The 22,187-nt window shown below is 47.6% G+C and overlaps 1 protein-coding gene across 2 annotated transcripts in view; it reads left to right on the top strand.

Annotated features, from left to right (window-relative positions):
• Positions 1 to 22,187, top strand: part of PUS7 (pseudouridine synthase 7) — a 54,137-nt gene that overhangs the window by 1,746 nt on the left and 30,204 nt on the right. Inside the window, exons 2-8 of one of the 2 annotated variants that reach the window (XM_055123972.1) lie at positions 4,971 to 5,385; positions 8,075 to 8,159; positions 8,285 to 8,386; positions 11,978 to 12,122; positions 18,430 to 18,447; positions 19,897 to 20,008; positions 20,880 to 20,957. In XM_055123972.1, coding sequence (XP_054979947.1) covers positions 4,971 to 5,385; positions 8,075 to 8,159; positions 8,285 to 8,386; positions 11,978 to 12,122; positions 18,430 to 18,447; positions 19,897 to 20,008; positions 20,880 to 20,957 — 955 coding nt within the window. The remainder of the gene's footprint in view (positions 1 to 4,970; positions 5,386 to 8,074; positions 8,160 to 8,284; positions 8,387 to 11,977; positions 12,123 to 18,429; positions 18,448 to 19,896; positions 20,009 to 20,879; positions 20,958 to 22,187) is intronic. The other variant, XM_004602264.2, reaches the window with a different exon arrangement.

Raw genomic sequence — 22,187 nt, 5'->3', positions numbered from 1 at the left:
GCCACCTGCAAGGTGAGCACCCTACCCACTGTCCTGTCGTTCCTGCCCTAGTTCTTCAAATCTTTGCCCAGACATCACTTTGAGAGCTATCACTACAGCATGCCCCCCACCCTTACTCTAAATTACCCTGACTCTGCTTGATTTGTAACTCTTACACTTGCATGTCCTGACATTGTTCATTTTATTCTCTGATTTATCTTCAGATACATTTCTAAGATCAGTGAAAACAGGGAATTTTCCCTTTTGCCTTACAATTGTATCAGTGAAGGCAGGGAATTTTCCCTTATGTGTCAAACACATAAGAGGTGCGCAGTAAGTGTTTGGGGATAAACGGTTCAATAACCATTTGCATTTTAGAACATAATGTGTGCCCTGCTGGAGGAAAGTCTGTTGCCAGAACTAGAGTTACTGACTTCTTTGTTTGTAAGGGATGGGGAATAGAGGCATTTAAGAAATGGAAGCTTCAGCGGTTTTGAAATACAGATGGATTAAGTCTAACATAGCTCCTTTCCAGATTTTTTTCAGGGGGGGAGGGCAATCACACCCAGTGATGCTCAGGTCTTACTCCTGGATCTGTGCTCATGGATCATTCCTGGTGGGTCTTGGAGATGACTTGGAGGGTGTCAAGCCCCAATCAGCCATGTGCAAGACAAGTGCCTTGCCTGTTGTACTATCACTCTGGTCCCCTCCTTCCCTTTTAAAAATCCAGTCACTGAGGGCCAGAGCAGTGGGTAGAGCACTTACCTTGCTTGCAGCCGGCCCATGTTTGATTCCTGGAATGCCGTATGGTCCCCTGAGCACTGCCAGGAGAAATTCCTGAGTGCAGAGCCAGGACTAACCCCTGAGCATGACCAGATGTGGCCCAAATAAGTAAATAAATAATAAATAAATAAATAAATAAATAAAATTAAATAGAATCTGATTAGTATCCACATGTATCAAGAAAAAGTTTGGGGTGGGAGGGGGGAAAACCCAAAAAGTCTATTTGGTGCTATTGGCAGTGCTTTGAGAATTTCTTAAAATTAAATGGTAAGTGAAGGAGAAAGTCGTGTTTTATCGTTGCTTTGAGAACAGAGGAAGCATAAGAGGTTCCTTTGTTTTGTTTAATTTTTTCAGACTCAGCAGTGCAGTTCTGTCCTGTAAACCTATCCATAATAAATATAATGGCTGTCAGTTCCATAGGAACAGCTATTTCTGACCTTTGACCAAGTCATCATTTTTGCAGAGAGAAACCTAAGCTCAGAGACATGAACTGACCCACTTAAATATACGCTGTAACCTGGATCCAGCTCCATTTCCTCCCCCACAACCTGCCGTTCACCAAGTAAGAGTGGAAACCAGTAGTTGATGCTTCAGATCCAAGACCTGCTAATAGTCTCGCCCCCGGGATGCTAGATGTAACCCATGCTGACCTCAGCCCTTGAGAAGTTCATTCCTGTCAGCTTTGGGGAGAGTGAGGAGTTGGGGGGTGCTGCCCATACTCTCATCTAGTTGGTGGACATTCCTTGGGGAACGAGGTGCAGTTAATGATTATTCTTTAGTTTGGGGAGGCAACAGCTGGCTGTGCTTGGGGGCTACTCCTGGCTCTGTGCTCACAGGTCATTCCTGGCTCTGCACTCAGGAATCACTCCTGGCAGTGCTCAGGGAACCATATGGGATGCTGGGGATCAGATCCCGGTTGGCTGTGTACAAGGCAAGCACCTTACCTGCCGCTATCACTCTGTACTATCACTATCACCCTCTTAATCATAACAGAGGGAAAAATGGAGACATCTCTATCCTTAGAGAGGGGCTGGGGAGATAGTTAAAAGGACTGAAGTGCATATTTTGTATGCTGGAGGTCCTGGTTTGTTCCCTAGCACCTCTTGGTCCCCTGAGTATTGATGGGTGTGTCCCATAACCTCTCAGCCCCCCTGAAAAAGAGAAATAAATTAATATTGGTCTTGGGGCTACACCCAACAGTGCTTGGGATGGCGGTGGAGGGGAATGTCAGCTTGCATTATAAGGGAAACTTGTTTTTTTCAATCTTTTAAAAATTGAATCACCGTGAGATACACCCTTACAAAGCTGTTGATGATTGGGTTTCAGTTATACAGTGTTCCCGCACCCATCCCTCCACATTTCCCAGAACCAGTGTCCCCAGTATAGGGGCAAACTTCTTTCTGTATCTCCAGGAGTATCAAATAGGATTGAATTAGGCACTCAAGAGCTTAGATAAGTATGGATATTTTTTTTCTCATTGCCACCTGTCTCTCAAGCTGCTTAGTACTGGAGAATAAGTGGCTTACACTTCGGTACATCGTGTATGAACTGGTTACATGATAATGTGGGGTTTTTTTTCATTGTGGAAAAATACACATGACATCAAGTGTATCATGTTAGGGGGTCCTGAGGGTGAGTCTCAGTGGTAGAGCCCCAGGCTGTCCACACTGTGGTTGTGCTGCCTCCCCCATGGTCAGTGTAACTTCCACTCAGCACCCCAAAACCAACCCCCAGACCACATTGCATTACAATAAAAGGAAGGGAATGAGATTTTTTTTTTTCATGTATCCTACTGGGAAGCCAGAGATAGTTCAGTGGGTAAAGCACATGCCTTGCATGTGACGACCTAGATTCTATTCCCGATACCTCATATGGAGCCCGGCAGGAGTGATCCCTGAAAGCAGAGCCAGAAGTCAGTCCTGAGCACTACCAAAACCAAAAAGGAAAAGAATAGTGAGCTGTGATCCCATTTTTAAGTGGCTAGGTCCATGCTCTTAACTGCCCCAACCCATGCATGCTCACATTAGTGTTTGAGCCTCCTGTGGTGCTCTGTAGCTACTTCCAGTTCTGTGCCCAGACAGTGCTCTCAGGGGTGCTTAGGGGCCAAGCAGTGGCCAGGGAGTTTTCTCTCTGGCCCCTATACATGTTTGCATGGCTCTCGGGGCTGAAGCCATTCTTTGCATCCTGAGTTCAACCCCTGACATCACATGGCTCCTTGAGCACTGCTCAGCCAACCTCATATGACGAGAGTCTGTGCCACTGCAAAAACAAAGACAGAAAGGTCTGTTTACATCATCGTTGTGCAGGCATCTCCAAAACACTTTGCCTTGCTACACTGAATTTTTTTTTATTTTTGGATGTGTATGTGGGGTATATTTTGGGTCACATCCGGCTATACCCAGGGCTTTCTCTTGATTCTTCACTCAGAGATCACCATACAGTTTCTCCCACCCCTAATATGAAATTCTTCACAATTTTTTATTTCCTCCCTACCCTCTTTATTGTTCTTTTTGGTTTTGGAGCCACACTTGGCAGCACTGGGGATCATGTGATACTAGAGATGGAACCCAGGGAACCTAGGGTTTCCATATACCCTTTGGGCTAGCTCCCTGTCCCCATCATTGACTTTTTTTCCCCCTTCAGGCTGGGTGCCCTTTCGTGGTACTTCAGGCTTAGCATATAGACTCTTTCCCTTTCCTCCCCCCACCCTCCACACATACACACCTTCCCCTCCTCCAAACCCAGCACCACCGGGCCGGAGCACTTGGCCCAAGAGTGGAATTCTCATGCTCATACAGCCACTAGCCCACAGTCCCCCAGCACCACAGGGTGTGCCACATCTACCACCCCCCAAAAAAATGGAAAATAAAAACACTGAAAAGATAGAGGCTTGTAGCTATAGAATTAGTGATGTATTCTATAGCTATAGAGATGTATTCTGTAGGATGTATTAATATACAGTGTGGTGACCGCCATGCACAATACTTGCATATTTGCATGAATTGCATATTTGAAAGTTGCTAATTGAATCAGTTTTAAAAGCCCTCCTTACAGGGTCCAGAGAGATAGTATAGCAAATAAGGCACTTGCCTTGCATGCGCTGACCCAGGGTCAAGCCCCAGCACCTCAAATGGTCCCCTGAGCACTGCCAGGAGTGATCTCGGAGTGTAGAGTCAGGAGTAAGCTCTGAGCACAGCCAGGTGTGGCCCCTAAACCAAAAATGAACCAAAAGAGCAATAAAAATTCCTCATGGGAAGCATAGGTTGTTTTTTTTTTAATCTATATGGTAATATAAAGCATTGTGTTGTACACCTCATACTAGTGTAATGTAATGTGTCAGTCATGTCTCTGTTCACTTGTTGGGCCACCCTGGTGGTGTGCAGAGGCTCCTCCTGGCTCTATGCTCTGGGATCCCTCCTGGCAGGGCCGGGGGGACCACATATGGTGCCAGAAATAGAACCCAGGTTGGCCTGCTTGCAAGGTGAGTGCTTTACCCGCTATACTTTATCTTTCAGCCCCCCCCCATTATCTCAATTTTAAAAAGTACTGAGATGTGTATTTTCATAGCTAAAACTTTTGACACTTCCCTGATTAAGATCGTCCTTGAAAGTAGTATTTTTATTTGAATAAAGTGATTTTTTTTTGAGTAAATTTTTTTTTATTTAAATTTATTTATTTTTAATTAGTGAATCACCGTAAGGGTACAGTTACAGATGTATACACTTTTGTGCTTATGCTTCCTTCATACAAAGTTCGGGAACCCATCCCTTCACCAGTGCCCATTCTTTTTTTTTTTTTATTTTTTTTTATTAATAGTTTATTTTTAATTAGTGAGTCAACGTGAGGGTACAGTTACAGATTTATACATTTTTGTGCTCATGTTTCTCCCTTACAAAGTTTGATAACCCATCCCTTCACCAGTGCCCATTCTCCACCACCAGTAAACCCAGCATTCCTCCCACCCTCCCCAATCCCATCTCCCCCCACCCCACCCTGCCACTGTGGCAGGGCATTCCCTTCTGTTCTCTCTCTCTAATTAGCTGTTGTGTTTTGCAATAAAGGTGTTGAGTGGGCACTGTGCTCAGTCTCTAACCCTCTGAATAAAGTGATTTTTGAGAATCCTACAAACAAAAGTTAGCTGTGCTTTCATCTGCTGAGACCCACTTCCTTGTAGAAGTGACTGTTCACCTGTGTTCTCTTCCTGAAAGGTCCTCTTAAATGTTTTCTTGGCACTGTAAAAATGGAGATGACAGAAGTAACGAGTGTGTCGCTGAAACGGAGCTCCCTGGCCGTCGAAGATCATGACAGCGTGGCCTCAGCCTCGGAGGCAAAAAGGCCGAAGCTTTTAGATTGCCATGTGGCTGAAGCCAGTGACGCTGCCCCCCGCGCTGACAGCCTGGGGACAGGTGGAGATGTGAGGGCCTGTGAGGCTAAGAGGAATTCTGAGGCACAGCTGGAAGCGGAGGAAGAAGAGGAGGAAGATGGTCTTTCTGAGGAGGAGGAGGAGGAGGAGGAGGGGGAGAGTTTTGCAGACATGATGAAGCATGGCCTCACTGAACTTGATGTCGGCATTACCAAGTTTGTGAGCCCTCACCAGGGGTTCTCGGGCATCTTGAAAGAAAGGTACGTTTCCTATGTGTGTCAGGGGGTCTCAGTCACGTTGGTTCCTTAGAAAGTCCTCCCTTGGGCTGGGCTGAGGAGGTGGTTCAAAGGGCTCATGCATGTGCCAGGCTCTGGCCTGGCCCTGCTTCATTCTCCCCATCACCGGGCGGGAGTGGCCTCCAATCCAAAACCAAACCAAACAGAAGGGTAGCAGCAATATATTCTTCCATCTAGCTTTCTGTTCCTGTTGTTTATACTGACAGTCTCAGAGAGGTAGAGTGAAGGACCACCTCCTGCGTGGATAAAATAATCCATTAAAAGATTTCAGGAGGAGGGCTAGAGTGACAGCATAGCGGGTAGGGCATTTGCCTTGCACGCAGCCGACCCGGGTTCAAATCCCAGCATCCCATATGGTCCCCTGAGCACCACCAGGAGTAAGAGTAATTCCTGAGTGCAGAGCCAGAAGTAACCCCTGTGCATCGCCGGGTGTGACCCAAAAAGAAAAAAAAAAAGATTTCAGGAGGGGACGGAGAAATAGTACAGTGGGTTGGGCCTGCTTGGCTTGCACCCGGTACCTCATATGGTCCTTTGAGCCTGCCAGAAGTGATTCCTGAGTGCAGAGCCAGGAGTAAGCCCTGAGCACCACCAAGTGTGGTCCTAACAAAAACCTTCACCCTTTATTAAAAAAAAAAAAAAGAAAAGAAAAGAAAGATAAAAATAAGAGCTGGAGATAGTACCAGAGGTGAGGCACTTGACTTGCATGTGTCCACTTCCACGGACCCTGGTTCAAGTTTCAGCACCACATTTTGTCCCCTAGCACTGCCAAAGGTCACTCCTGAGAAAAGTGTCAGGAGTAGCCCCTGAGCACTGTGGGTTCTGTCCCCAGAACAAAAACAGTACTACTACTACTACTAATGAATTTAAAATATAAAATGGGAAGGTAAAAGTAACTGTCTGATGGCATGTTTTGTAAATGGGTGCTGTTTATGTCTTTTCAACAAGTAATTTTGGAACCAGTGGTAGAACACTGCCTTGCACATTTGAGACCCTGGGTTGGATCCCCAGCACAGAAAAAGGGGAACAATAAAATGTAATTTTAAACGTTTTAAAATTGACTCTTAATATTTGTGGGAGTAGGGGGCTGGGTTTGGACCATACCTGATCATAGAAGCTCCTCCCAGCTTTGTGCTCAAGGGGGCCGGAGGAATAGTACAGCAGTTAGGGTATTTGCCTTGTAGATAGCCAACCTGGGTTAAATTCCTGGTGTCCCATATGTTCCCCCAAGCACCGCCAGGAGTGATCCTTGAGTGCAGAGCCAGGAGTAACCCCTGAGCATTGTTATATGTAACTGCAAAAACAAAAGAGAAAAAGCATTAAAACCTGCTTTGTGCTCAGAGGACCTTGAGGTGCCAGGAATCAAAGCAGAGTAGGTGATATGCAAGGCAAATGCCTTGACCCCTATACTATCTCTTTGGTCCCTTTCTTTTTTACAAAAAAAGAAAAAAAAAGTTTCTCTTGGGGGGTTGGAGCACATGGAGAAGTGCTCCTGACTTTGTGCTTGGGTCATGTTCAGTGGTGCAAATCAGCTCCATAAAAGGCATGCCTTGGACACACAAAAGAATCTCAGAACCGAGCAGCTCACTGCAGAGATGCCTCCGGACTTTGCACCAGGCCCATTTCGCCACAGGAGCAGGCCTTGTCCCTCCACCTGCCCCCTAGGAATCCTGGCACCCACCATCTTCCAGAACCCAATGAAAAGCCCGGGTACTCGGGATTAGTGACGGCAAACTCCAGGCCTCATGGGATAGGGGATGGGCCGGCCCTTCTCATCTCCCCGCCCCCACGGGACCCTGGATGTCATGCTCATGAGCTGCCTCCGGGGACTGTTTAAGTTCATTAATGGCCAGGATCTAGAGACACACAAAAGAATCTCGGAACCTAGCAGCTTGCTGCAAAGATTTCTCCAGACCCTAATTATCTAAAATTTTAGATTTCTAGGAGTGCATGGCCGAGACATCCTATGTTATGCATAGCAGCCAATACAAATAAATTATCTAGCATCTGAAAAAAATAAAGCAATACCTTGACCCCTCTTATCTTTCTGGCTCCCTGAAATGCTCTTTTTCTTTGAACCACACTTGACAGTGCTCAGTGCTTGCTTCTGGGTTCAGAGCTTGGCGGGAGGGTGTGGGATTGATTACAACGACCATATTGGGTGCCAAGGATAGAAGTCGGGTCAGCACTGTGCAAAACAAAGTACTTTACCTATGGTACTATATCTCTAGCCCCCTAACTGGTCATAGAAGCCTAATCTCTTACACCCACATATGCCAAATAGTCTTTGCATCCTGCTGGATCGGGTATGGATCCCATTTTGGCGAACCAGAAGAAACAAACAGGAAACAGCTCCATGTAATTTTAAATGTATTTTTAAATCGCCAGTTTACGTAATAACTGTAAGGTCTGCTGTCGTTCAGCTTTCTTACGGAATTAGCGGAAAAGAGGGCTGGAGTGATAGCACAGCGGGTAGGGCGTTTGCCTTGCACGTGGCTGACTCGGGTTCGATTCCCAGCATCCGATATGGTCCCCTGAGCACTGCCAGGAGTCATTCTGAGTGCAGAGCCAGGAGTAACCCCTGTGTATCGCTGGGTATGACCCAAAAAGCAAAAAAAAAGAAAAAAGAAAATGATAGTGTATTGTCTTTCATCAGGTACTCTGACTTCGTTGTTCATGAAATTGGGAAAGATGGCCAGATCAGCCACTTGGATGACTTGTCCGTCCCAGTAGATGACGAGGTAGGCAAGCTCTCCAGCCACTGTCACGTCCTCTGGGCACTGTTTCCTCGAGGGCATGAGAGACAGTGTTGATGGCCTGGTGTTCTGTGCGCGTCTCACGGAGAATTCTCCCCATTCTTTTAAAGGACCCCACAGAAGATGTATATACGGTCTTGACAGCTGAAGAAAAGCAGCGTTTAGAAGAGCTCCAGCTTTTTAAAAATAAGGAAACCAGTGTTGCTATTGAGGTAAGTCATATAAAAGTGTTATGAAAAAGGTTTTTTGGGATTTTGATTGCTACTTTTTAAAAATTATTTATTTATTTATTTGCTTTTTGGTCACACCCAACAATGCTCAGGAATTGCTCCTGCTCTGCACTCAGGAATTATTCCTGGTGGTGCTTTGGGTGACTACATGGGATGCTGGGGATTGAACCCAGGTCCAGTGCCCTCCCCACTGGACTATTGCTCTGGCCCCGATTGCTACTTTTTGAGTGGATGTTCAACAAGTGTTTCCTGGGAGCAGTTATGGCTATTGAAAGGGTGGCTTGCTCTATTTCATCTAATAGGCATTGCACTGAGAATTCTTTTTCTATAACTGATAATCAGATAAACTAGTCAAACGCAAAAAAGGAAAACCCCAACAGCTCATGTTTCCATGGGGGATGGGGGGTGGAGGGGGGCTTTGGGACCACACTTGGCAGTGCTCAGGACTTACTCCACACTTGGCTCTGCAATCAGGAATCACTCCTGGCAGGGCTTGAGGGATTATATGGAGTCCTGGGAATCGACCCAGGTTGGCCGTGTACAAGCCAAATGCCTTACCCTCTGTACTATTGCTCTGGTGCCTCTTTTTTTTTTTTTCTTAATTATGTATGACCAGACATCAATAACGGAGTCTGTCTGTCGTTTAGAAGTGCAGTGCGACCATTATCACATTGGTCTCAGCAGGGATGTAAGGAGACATTTCTTCACTGTGGGCCCACGGCGGTTCAAAAAGAAAGAGCGCACTTGTCTGCTAAAATCAGTCGTTAACGTCTTTTCCCAACCCTCTTGTTAGGAAAATCGCATTCTCCTCAATTCTTGCCGTCCAGTGGGGTTATATATGAGTCATGTTTTTCATCTTAAATGTTCTAAAACTGGGCTGGAGCAGTAGCAGAGAGGTTAGGGCATTTGCCTTGCACGCGGCCAACCCAGATTCGATTCCCAGCATCCCATATAGTCCCGTGAGCAGCACCAGGGTAATTCCTGAGTGCAGAGCTAGGAGTAACCCCTGTGCATCATTGGGTGTGACCCAAAAAGAAAAAAAATGTTCTAAAACTTTAAAAGTGGAACAAACAAGGGCCTAGTGATCATCTGTAGACATAACACCATTTGCCTTTACATTTGGGGGGACCCCATTACCTGGCAGTGCTCAAGGTACAGGGCAGTGGGGGTCTCCCACATGCACAGTGACCCTTTGAGGACATCCACATGTATCCTTTCTTTTTTTTCATTCTTTTTTGGTATTTTGGGCCATACCCAGCGGTGCTTTGGGCTTACTGGTGGCTCAGTGCTCAGGGACCATACCTGGCTGTGCTTATGGGGACTCTTTGAGGTGTTGGGGGGTGAAACTGGGTCAGCAGCATACAGTAGTTGAGTTTAGCTAGTAGCAATTATAGTGTACCTTAGTGGGTTTTTTGGCTTGCAGGTTACACTCTGTTAGATGAGGTGAATCATAAAATTGGTGTAATGGTTCTTAACATGTTTTGAGGGGAGGTGGGATTGAGGGGAGGCCTCCCAGATGGTGCTCAGCCAATCAGGCTAATGGTTCCATGCAAGAGCCTGAAGATGAGGTGCTGCTTATTTCCAGCAGAGTCGGGGATTATCCAGGCCATCTTCGGGACCTGCAGGGCTACACCCAGTGATGCTCCCAGGACCATATAGATTGAGCTGTGCACAATCGCATATAAGGTGTATGCCCCTATGCTGTCCCTCTGGCCTGCCAGTATTTTTTAATTTGGGGACTGGGGTGGGGTTTTGGTCCCACCTGGCAGCGTTCCAGCACTCAATGCTTATTCCTGCCTCTGTGCTCAAGGATCTCCTCTCGGTGCTCAGGAGACCATATGTGGCGCCAGGGATTGAAACAGGGCTTGCCACGTGCAAGGCAAGTGCCTCACCCACTTTACTTTCTCTCCACAGCCCCCCACCTGTGTGTTTGGTTTTGGGGCCATACCTAGTGGTTCTCAAGGCTCACTCAGGAATTAACACCTGGTAGTGCTGGGGGACCACACGAGATGCCAGGGATTGAACCCAACTGAGCCACATACAAAACAAGTGCCTACCTCTGTATATTGCCCTGTTCCCCCACCAATATTTTTTCTTGGTACAGCAAATTGAAACAGAAAATATCATTGTGAGGGCTAGAGCAATAGGGGTTGGACACTTGGCCTTGCAAGTGCAGCTGACCCGGCTTCAACCCCTGGCACCCTGTGTGGTCCCATTACCCCTCTAGGAGTGATCCCTGAGTGATCCCTGAGCGTAGAGCTAGGAGTAAGCCCTGAGCACTGCCAGGGATGGCCCAAAACCAAAAAAAAAAAGAAGAAAGAAAAAAGAAATTGGAAAATAACCATGTCCATGTTTCCCTCGTTCTTTGAAAGTAGAATGTTTCCATTTGGCGAAATGTGGTTGGTAATTTTAGGGTCAGAGAATGTCAATATTTTCCCATACAAATTAATAGTAATGGCATTCCTGGAAACTGCAGCTGTTGGAGGAAGAGGGAAAATTTATATTTTCTTTCTTTGTGGGAGCGGGGGTTGTTCTGAGTGTTTCTCAGGGGACCCAGGCCATCCTAGTAATTTTCAGCTAATTAGATCAGCAGTTGGATGCAAGGCCCCAAGGATGTGGAGCCACAGGGCTGCTGGGGTCCTGCTGTGCCGGGGTCCATCGAGGTGATGCTTGGAATGACCATGAGGGGCCAGGCCATGGTCTGGGGCCGTGTAGTGCTGTGGATCAACCCCAGGTCAGTGGGGCCAGAGCGATAGTATAGCAGGTAGGGCATGTTTCTTGCACACAGCCAACCCAGGTTCGATCCTGGCATCCCCGATGATCCCCTAAGCACTGCCAGGAGTAATTCCTTAGTGCAGAGCCAGGAGTAACCCCTGCATCACTGGGTTTGACCCAAAAAGCAAACATTTTTTAAATGAAAAAAAAAAAAATACAACCCCAGGTCAGTCATAAGCCTTGCCCCGGAACTGCTCCCCAGTCTCTCCACTTTCTTGATGTTGATTTTTCTTTCTTATGAACACTTGGGTACAAGCATCATAGTGAGAAATTCTGCATCAGTCAGCATCTGGGCTGAGGCAGTTGCAGAAAGGGATGGTTTGAGGGAGGCGAGCATGTGACCCCCTGAAGGGCCCAACTGACCCTTATCTTTTCCTGGACGCCCTGAGCAGGAGGTCAGCAGTGTCTCTGGCCCTGAGTCAGCCCATTTGCAGATCCTTCCCTGTCACCCTCGGGCAGTGTGACCGTAGATAAGATCCCCCACCTACCCTTGATTTATCGCTTGCTTCCCTCTAAGCTGATAGAAGAGTAGAAGTATGGCTTTCCGGGGTGATGGTGAGGGTCAGTGATGATGATGTGAGCGGCCTGTTTGCGCGGTCCAGGGTGTGGGGAACAGGCTCTTAACCCATTGCAGTCTGGTGCTACCCAGACGACTTCCGGATGCCTGCCCGTGGACTTCAGCGACCACTGGTGGTCAGCCGCATCGTGCTGTATTTCCTGACTTGATCTGATCCCGGTCTCCCTCCAGGACATGTTCAGTGAGTCGAGCCCTTCTCTCTCTCTTCTTGTGTTCGCTAGGTTGTTGAGGACACCAAGCAGAAAAGAACTGTCATCCACCAAGCTATCAAATCTCTGTTTCCGGGCTTAGAGACAAAAACGGAGGACAGAGAGGGAAAGAAGTACATCGTGGCCTACCACGCGGCCGGGAAGAAGGCCTTGGCAAGTAAGTGGCCCCACGTTTCCGGGGCTGCCCCCGCAGTCCCAAGAGCCCAGCCTGTCCTCCTCCTCCTGCCCTAATCCTGTCCTTCCTGCCTTGGTTCCACGCCCCGTTCTTTCCCACCCCTGCAGACCGAAGAGGGTTTGGGTCCTGTGTGTGAGTGAACATCGCCGCGCCGTGCATGGAGGCAGTTAGTGGGGTCGGCGTGTCCCTTACAGAGCCAAGAGGCCGAGCAGCAGTCCAAGGAGGGAATGGGAGGCCATTGCGTGTCCTGTGTTCTTACCGGCTACAGGGAACCTAATTTCAGGCCACACATTCCAGGGGTGGCTTTTCTGCACAGCCCGACCATCAAAACTGCTGCTGTGAGTCTCGGCTTCACTCGTCCATCACACGGGGTGATGAGGAGACATCCCTTTGCCCAAGTCCACCTCTGGTTCCATGTTACTCATGTGAAATGGGCGGATGCTGTCTCAGAATCCCATTGAACCGTTTGCTCTAACATGTTGTCTACAACTGTGAACATTTCTATTGGCATATAACCTTGAGAAAACTCAGGCAATTCTTCTTGAACCTGTAAAATCAACGGATATTAATGAAAGCTACAGAAAAATGAGTATTTCTTGGGGGCTGGAGCAGTAGAACAGTGGCTAGAGCACTTGCCTTGCACACAGCCAACCCAGGTTTGATCCCCGACATCCCATACGGTCCCTCGAGCACCACCAAGAGTATTTCCTGACTGCAGAGCCAGGAGGACCCCCGTGCATGGTGCATTGTGGCCCAAAAACAAAACGTAAGAGAGAGAGAAGAAAGAAAGACATTTCTTTGCCTTTCTTACCAGGAATGGAACCTATTTGTGAACCGTTACTTATGATTTTGTTAGAGCAGAAGTCCAAAATAACCTTAATCTGTCAGGTCTTATTTATTTTTGTTGGAAGGACCACACCTGGTGGTGCTCAGGGCTTACTCCTGACTAGACTAAAGTGCTCTGTGCTCAGTCTCCTGGTGGTCCTTGGGGGGGACCCTATGTGGGGGGCCAGAGATCTAATCAGGACCAGCTGCAGAGCCTTACCTCTTCGCTATCTTTGTTCTCAAGATTATTTGGTCTTCAGGGCCAGCAGTGTTCCAGAGCACATGCTTTGCTTTACAAATGGGAGACCTGGGTTCAACCCCTGATAACACGTTTCTCCCAGCACCACCGGGAGTGACTCCCGAGCACCAAGCCAGGAGCAGGCCCTGGCCACTGCTAGGCATGGCCAGACACCGAAGAAGAAAAATGGGAGCAGACACACAGCTTCACACTGCCCCAGGAAGCGTCATTGCCACAGCAGGAAGTTGGCTACTGACAGAGAAAGAAATTAGAAACCTTGATGGTTGGGAAGGAGGAAGCGGAGATTGGAGACTGGGCTTTAGAAGATTCCCAAAAGAACTCTCTGACGGCATGTCGGTTGCCTGTCACGTCTCATGCCACCAACCCCTGGCTGGATCACTGTGTGTCCCTTCATCTGGGTCAGGGCCTTTGTGGGGCCAGAGTGACCCGAGCCTTCAGCCTGGTGGGGATTCGAGTGACCTGCCCCCACTGGCTACATAGCTGGAACTCTGCTCAGCGGAGAGTCGAGGAGGCCATGCCTGCGTGCCGCAGATGCCCCCTCGTCTTCTGCGTTGTCTAGGCAAGAGGTGACCATGCGCTTTGGGTCATGCATTTTGATGGCTGTGCCCGCTCCCCTGTGTTTGTGGTGTGCCAGGAACCAAGCGAGCTGTGGTGGCCAGGCTGGGATCCCGTCAGGGCCTCTTGCCTGGAGACAGGCATCCTGCCACCAAGCATGCGTTCTGTCCCTGTTCTGTCCAGGAATTTGGAAAGGGCTGCTTGGCTCCAGGGACTCCTCCTTGGCCAGCCTCCTGCTGGGGAGGGAGGCTGGAATGAAGGGCAGAGCCTGCCTGCCTTGCTTGGGGCTGTTAGGAAGAAGCAGTTTGCAAAAAAACAGAATCTCTCTCTTTCTCTCTCTCTTTTTCTCTCTCTCTCTCTCGCTCTCTCTCGCTCTCTCTCTCGCTCTCTCTCTCTCGCTCGCTCTCTCACTCTCTCGCTCTCTTCTTCTTTCTCTTTCTTTCTTTCACTCTAACTATCTGCTTCTTGCAAATGAACATTTGGGTGGGCTGGGTTGGTCATACCCGATCTTGTCTCAGGGCTGACTCCGGACTCTGTGCTCAGCGGATAAAACTGGGGTGCAGCTGTGTGCACAGCAAAAGTCTTCCCCACCGAACTACCTCTCCAGACTAAGAAACGAGCCTTCTTTCTCAGAGAGCCGTCACCCTGCTCCGCAGGGACCATTTGTAGAATCGGGGACTATTGCCATATTTCCCACCTTCCCCTGCCTGAAGTGAGTTCAAAAGCATCTCTCTTGTTGGCTTTAGCTGCATTTTCTGTACAGTCATTGCATCCAACTTTCTTTCCCACTCCCACCCCTCCCCCCCCCCCGCCCCCAATTAAAAAATGTCCTAAGACTATCTTAGTTGCTGAGTGCCCTGGGACCAGAACCACCCATCTCCAGTTCCCCCGGTACTGCCTGTGAAATAGGAGGTTCTCCCTTTGAAAGGAAGCCTGAGGGTAGGTCAAATGGGGGTTGCTTTGGGAGAGGCCTCTATACCTTTCAGCCTCGTGCTGTGATGACATCTTGTCAAAGGTCGACTACTTGCCTGTCCTCTGAGGTGTCCCTGTTAGTGTTCTCAGGGACCCAGAGAAGCGCACGAGAGCCTTGTTCCTCTTTTCCAGACCTAACTCCACACCCCGAAGCTAAGAGCAGCTTAAAGAGACACTGCTGGAGGGGCAGAGACAGTACGGTGAATAGGGCACTTATCTTGCCTGCAGCCACCCCTTGGATTCCCTTCATGAATCGCCTAGATCCCCACTCACTGCCACGAGTTTGTTCTGAGTGCAGAGCCAGGGGTAACCCCTGAGTACCACCAGGTGTGACCCCACCACCAAAAAAAACGAAAGAAAGAAAGAAACAGCCCTACCTTGTAACTTTGTGTTGGGGTGGGGGGACTAACATGGGGGGCTGGGCATGGCAGGCGAAGGGAGGGGCGCAGTCTTGCAGGCCTGCCTTGACATGCAGCAGGCAGTCTCTCTCTAAGTCAGGATGGTGCTAAATCGCTTCACAGGCAGCTGGTGTTCAGGGAAATTAATTGTTTAGCCATGTAGGGAAACATACAAATCCACCACCACCATCACTTTATTTTTGTAATTATGTCCTTTCACATCATTCTCACCCCGTTTCCTCTTGTTGGAGACCTGGGGTCACAGACGGACCTCAGTTATGTGTGCCCGTGTGGTATCCACCGTGGCTCACACTTTCATAATTTTGATGCTTGAACATATTCTGGAGATGGTCATGGTCCCGCACATACCTGATCCCCGAGTGTCACAGTCGGGACCATGGGGCTTGCAGATGTGTAGCTGCTGACACGCTACACTCTGTAAGTAACAGAATACATGTTGAACAAAGGCCCATTGATTTACCTCCCAGAACACATAGTGTTTTCCTGGAAAATGCCATACTAATACTGTACACAGTGTATGATCAAGTACATTTATTTGCATTTTGAGATACTGTACATTCCAAAGACCTCTGAGGATATCGTCTTTAAGGAAAAAAAAAATTCTAGGAACTTGGGACGTGGCTCACGGGGAGAGCCCATGCTCAGAGACCCTGGATTCACTCCCTGCCGCTGCAAAAAGAAAAAAGAAAAATCCTCTCCCCTGTGTTAAGAGAAGTTCTCCATCCTCTCTGAAGAGAAGGACCCCCGCAGGGATGCCTGGGTGCAGGGACCCACAGACATCCTGAGGGAGAGAGCCACGCAGATGAAAAGGAAATCGGGAGAAACGGGATGTTCCAGAAGTCACCGGAAGAGAAGGCGGGTTTTCCAGCCGTCAGAGTGGGTGGTTAGCAGCGGGACATATGACAGAGTGGCCCGGCAAGATAAGAACTGTGAAGTGTGTTCATCGGCCTAGCAGCATGGAAACCCTCGGTGCCTTTGCCGGAGCAGCTTGAACTGAGTAAGACTAGAAGCCTGCTTGCACAGTGGATTGAAATGGACCCCGGCACGTGCAGGACTGCACTCTAAACAGGAGCCGCAACGTGCAGGAGGAAGTGGAGGGCCATGGCTTAGGAAAGGGAGACATCACTTTGACACTGAAGAAGGAAGAGCCCTGAGCATGTGGCTGGACAGACGTAGAGAAGGGAGGGTGGGGCAGGATTCCTGACGATGAAAAGCACGCATGCGTGCGCGCGTGTGTGTATGTGTGTGTCTGTGTGTGTGTGTGTGCGTTTGTGTGTGTGTGTGTGTGTGCACGCGCTTGCAGAGATGGTAGTGGCAGTGGTCTGGAATAACAAAGAATGTTCTGCATGCTACCCCGCCCCTCGTCTTTCTTGCACGTTTTCCCTGAGTGCAACTTCCTGGTCATCTGGTCTCTGCTTCTGTACTAGGCCACATCAGGCCCTCAGAGCATTGCTCCCTCTCTCAGCCTGAGAATTCTCTGCTTCATGTTTCAGATCGGCATTTTTCAAAGTGTCTGAGTGATATTTTCTATCCACTTAAAAGTAAAAAAGTTACTTAACCATTATTATGAGTTGGGAGTTTTTGAAAGTCACGCAAATTGCCCAAAAATAAGTTGAGATTTGTTGATGATGATCGCAAATGGCCTCAGCTAATTGGTACATTGGTTTCCTGTTTTGTAGACTGAGTGCACTTAAGAAAGAATACTTGCACCCATCATTTGCAGGGGAGATAATTGTGTGCATGCTAAGTGCTTGGGTTTGCTAATTAAAGATGCATGCAATGTGAGCCAAAATTCATACTCAGTTGTCATGGTATCTTTTTTAGGTTGGTATTACAGCATTTAGTTTTTTAATCTTGGGGCTTCATTTATTTCTGACCATTCTTGCCATAGTTAATATACTGTGGACTCAGTGAAGAAAAGTCGCAGCTGCACTTCATTAACATTTGTCATAAGTATCTTTAACTTTTGACAATGAACAGAGTCAGGAATAAACCCTGAGCAAATTTTCAAACACAAATAAAGGAAAGAAAAAATATATATATATAATTTCCTTTATTTCCTATATATATATACAGGAAATAATATATTGAACCCTGTGTACCCATCAGTCATCTTTAAGATGATCAACATTGTGTTTTTGTCTGATCTAGCCCTCTCTTTTCCCTTGTTGGTGTGTTTTATAGAAATTCTACACAGCATATTAGTTTACTCATGTATATTTCAGTATGAGTTGTAACAGATAAGTACTGAAACCCTAATTACCACACCCAATAAAATGAACAATAATTTCTTGAGTTCTCATAGCCAGTTTATTTGTTTCTTTCCTGATAGTCTTAAAAAATGTCTTCCATACAGATGATTTACATACTGACATGAACAAGGATAGAATGTTGCATTCAATTAATAAGTCCCTTAAATGATCTCTTAAATCTCTCTCTGGGGGCTGGAGGGATAGCATAGCGAGTAGGGCATTTGCCTTGCACTTGGCCAACCTGGGTTTGATTCCCAGCATCCCATATGGTCCCCTGAGCATGGCCAGGAGTAATTCCTGAGTGCAAAGCCAGGAGTAACCCCTGAGCATTGCTGGGTGTGACCCAAAAAGAAAAAAATCAATCTTTCTCTCTCTCTCTTCATTTTTTTGTTTTTCAGCCACACCCAGCATTGCATAGGCTTACTCTTGGCTCTGTGCTCAGGGATCACTCCTGGTCAGCCACATGAGGCAGACCCTGGCACCAGTTGAGCCCTCTGATCAGCACTAGGTATGACCCCCCATCCCCATTTTTTTCCGAATGAAAAAATATAACTCATAAAAAGCATAAAGCACAAATCAAAATAGTTAGTGTACTCTCAGCACCAAAAGCTAAAGCCACACACAGCCTTTTAGTACCAGCCTTCTCGTATTGCAAAAAAATCCTTCAATGGCAAAGTCCCTCGCATCCGGTGTTAATCGTCCTTTTGCTACACCCCGCTGAGGTGCAGACTGCAGCACTGAAGGGTGAACTGATCTGCTCCTGAGAAGGGATGGAGACAGGCAGGCTGTACTTGTGGGTGAATTTTCTGTTTGTTCACTGCTTGCCTCTGTGACATTCCATTGTCTAAAAAAGACTGTTAACATGTCCCGTGACTGCCAGGTGCCTTAGAAATCTTGGGTAGAAAGTTTCCATGGGATCATTTGCATGTTCACCTCTAAAGCACTTTTAACATTACTACCAATTAAACGTTGCTCTCTTGTGCTCTTTACGCTGTGCATTTGGACAGAGGTCAGAACTGCAGCAGGTAAGAGCAGTTGGCACTTCATGTAGATAAGATGAAATGCCAATGATTCTGTCACAAGTGCTAAGCATGGACAACTTTGCTTGACTCTAGGGAGGTGGAAGGACACCCTGAAAAAAAAAGATATTCCGATCGAACATTTTGTGAGGGTGAGTTGTGAGGAATTTGCATCAAGAACTGGAGAAATGCTTGTAGTGCTTTTCTGTCCCAGAAAGGATTCATACTTACCAGCAAGGAAAGCAGTGTGCTAGGTGTCGGCGCATGTTGTGGCAGTTCTCTGAGCCAGTTTATTGATTTTGTTTTGTTCTTGGCAGTGTAGCTTAAACCACTCGCCTGCCCACAGTGCTTTTGGCCTTGATGGAGTCAGATGTACAGGCAACCTCAATGCCAGGAATAGCTTCAGCCTCTGAAGATGAGGGATCCTTGATTCCATGCTACAGGATTATTTTAGGGGCCCAAGAGCATTTTTAAAGGAAGATGATGAGTTTTCAAGTTACATATTGTGCAAATTTTTTTTCTTTCATAGAGTAGCAGACATTAGGTGAATTTGGCACGATGTTCACCAAATACTGCAGCGTCAGGTTGCATTGGGTTGGGCGAGACTCACAAGTATCTATCTCTTGCAGCATCTGGGAAGTGCAGTTATGGTTCCTGTATGTTTCCAGAGTGTTTATTTCAGCACGCCCTTTGGACAGCTGAACTGAGATACAATAACATTGTATCTCAGTGTTACTGAGCTACAGGTTATTAGACAATGGTTTCTAGACACTGATGTAAAAGTCAGGTTCCCTAAGATCCTGACTTGTTTGTCGGTTTTTCTGAAAAGCTGAGCAGTCCCAGCAATAGTTGTTCCGATGTTGACCTTTTACCTGGCTGCAGCTGCTTTTTACAAGTATATGCGTAAGTGTGCAGACGCTCTCTGTTGGGTTGGCACTGTCTGTCCATCCCCAAGGATTAGCCGATCGCTTGTACTGGAAGTAGCCTGTGCGTCCAAGGCAGCTGCCCCTCACAGGCTTGGTGCCCTTCCGTCAGGGTGAGAGTGCCCGCTGAGCAAGTGAGGCCAGGTCGTAGACAGGTGACTGAAGTGACCGCCGTGTCCCTCAGCACTCGTCAGCCCACCTGTGGCCCACGTGCTCGGACAGTGGCAGGCCCCTCTGTGTCTCTGTGTAACAGTCACCAGTTAGTCCCCGTCATCTGTCCTGCCACCTGCACTTCTGCTTGTGATTTTGAATACAGACTGGATGCCACTGAAGTGTCCCAACCCCAGGGTTTGATAGCCGGAGTCCACACAGTTGTGTGACCATGCAGACAGAATGTTCTCTGAGACTGGAGATGAGATCTCTAACAAAACAGTTCGTAGGGTTTCAGGAGGTGGAAAAGTCAGCAGTTCAAATAGCTTCCTTTGGTATATAACATTTAATTTATTTTTTATTTTATTTTTTTGTCTTTAAGATCCAAGAAAACATTCTTGGCCAAAATCTAGGGGAAGTTACTGCCACTTCGTACTGTACAAGGAAAACAAAGACACCATGGATGCAATTAATGTGCTGTCCAAGTACTTAAGGTCAGTATCTTCCTGTGCCCCTTCAAAGTCAGAACATGGGGATTTGTTTTCCTCTACTTGCTCATGGAAGAGCGGGAATGTCGACAAACAGTAACAGCTGTCCCCAAGGACTCGCAACTCAGACAGTGGGTGAGGAAATATTTGCACCTTGCCTGCCTTGCCAGTGATTCAAGGTGAGACTCCTGAGAGGAAATAGTTCATATAAAATTGAGAATTAGTATAACAGTCCATCCTACTGAAAATGAAAATGAACTTTTTCCTTTTTGTTTTTTTCTTCCTTTGATCTGTTTTTGGGCCATACCTTGAGGTCTTTAAGGCTTGTTCCTGGCCTTGAACACAGGCATCACTCCTGGTGGCGCTCAGGGGATTGAATCCAGATTGACCATGTGGGAGGCAAGTGCCCTACCCACTGCACTATTATTCCCATCCGCTATTTAAAATTTAAATAAAAAATTTAAAGCGGTACATACCTAGAATAAAATTTTCCTTATCTGATAGTCTCATACTGAATTGCATATGATCAGTGTTCTCCTCTTACCCTGTCACTATCTCTGTCACGGTCATCCCGTTGCTCATCGATTTGTTTAAGCGGGCACCAGTAACGTCTCTCATTGAGAGACTTATTGTTACTGTTTTTGGCATGTCCAATACGCATGGGTAGATTGCCAGGCTCTGCCGCGAGGCTCGATACTCTCGGTAGCTTGCCGGGCTCTCCGAGAGGGGCGGAAGAATCAAACTTGGGTCGGCCGAGTGAAAGGCGAATGCCCAACCGCTGTGCTATCGCTCCAGCTCCTCTTACCCTATTGAGAAATATGGTTTTCTAATGGTACTCAATTTAAAGTGGTTTTGTTTTGTTTTGTTTTGTTTCCAGAGTCAAACCAAATATATTCTCCTATATGGGAACCAAAGATAAAAGGGCCATAACTGTTCAAGAGATTGCTGTTCTCAGGTCAGTAGAGTGACTCGGGATTTTTACTGCAAACATCCTCCTACCAGCTGTCAGTTTCATAGATTTGCTTCGTGGAGTTTATCTCTTCTGTCATTTGATTGTGCCTCCGCCTATTCAGAAAAAAAATTTTAGTTTTAAAATTTATGTTGTGGGGGCGGGGGGAATTTTGAAGGGAAGTGGCACACCCAGTGGTACTCGGGGCTTATTCCTGCCTCTGCACAAAGGGATCATTCTTTCACTGCTGGTGGTATTCAGGGGACCAGGTGGAGTGACGGGGATTGAAACCAGGTCAGCAATGTATCAAGCAGGAGCCCTACCAGCTGTACTATAGCTCCAACCTCAATTTGCGTCATTTTTAAGGGATTTTTGTGGTAGAACCAAGAGTGTTAAGAGCTTCTTGCTCTCTTGTGTTTATCCATTATTGAATGAAGGTTATTAAAAAGTGGGTGTGGGGCTATAGCTCAGTGGTAGAGCACATGGCATCTGCCTTCATCCCCTGGACACTCCCTCCCCCAACCTCCCCTTCCCCGACACACACACAGTTTAATTACAAAGCAGTAAGTGATGAGTTAGCTCTTGTGTTGTGCGCTGAAGACAGGTGAGACAGACTGTACTTTTGAAGCAGCTGTCATTGTTGAGTAGAGCAGACATATGAATCCATTCCCACAAACTTCACACAGCGAGATGCCTTTTCAGTGGAAGTGTGTTTGGGGGGGTTCGGGTAGACCTGAGAACCAGACCTGGGGCTCCGTGGGGGGCAGGCCAGGGAAGGCTCTCACAGGAAACGGGATTGGAACTTCTCTGTTGACTTTCCGGACTGGATGTATGTTGGTCGTGCGACTCCTATACAGCCCCCCTCCCCCCCGACTGTCCCTACTCCGAGGTGTCAGTTATCGTAACCAGAAATGGCTCCCCACAGGCCGAAGGGCCCTGAAGGGCAGAATTGTTCCTGGCTGCACAGCACTGGTCTAGATTCTGCAGAGGGATGAGCAGGAATGTCCTGGGCCTCGGAGAGTCTGGGATTGTTTGTTCCAGCTCAGTGGGAATCACCTGCCTTAGAAACGGGAGGCCTGAGAAGCCACATTTCCTCCCCATCACTGCCCCAGGTGCCCAAGGTCCACCCCAGTCACCCTACTGCCTGACTCCCCAATGTAGAACACAACTCAGGGGGTGAGGGGCACAGTCCAGTGGGCAGCCCCCTGAGCCACTCCCACCAAGTATGAGAGAGGG

The sequence above is a fragment of the Sorex araneus genome, chromosome 1 (assembly GCF_027595985.1).
Source record: "Sorex araneus isolate mSorAra2 chromosome 1, mSorAra2.pri, whole genome shotgun sequence".
NCBI classification, from domain to species: Eukaryota; Metazoa; Chordata; class Mammalia; order Eulipotyphla; family Soricidae; genus Sorex; species Sorex araneus.
This window is presented reverse-complemented; position numbering and strand designations above follow the sequence as displayed.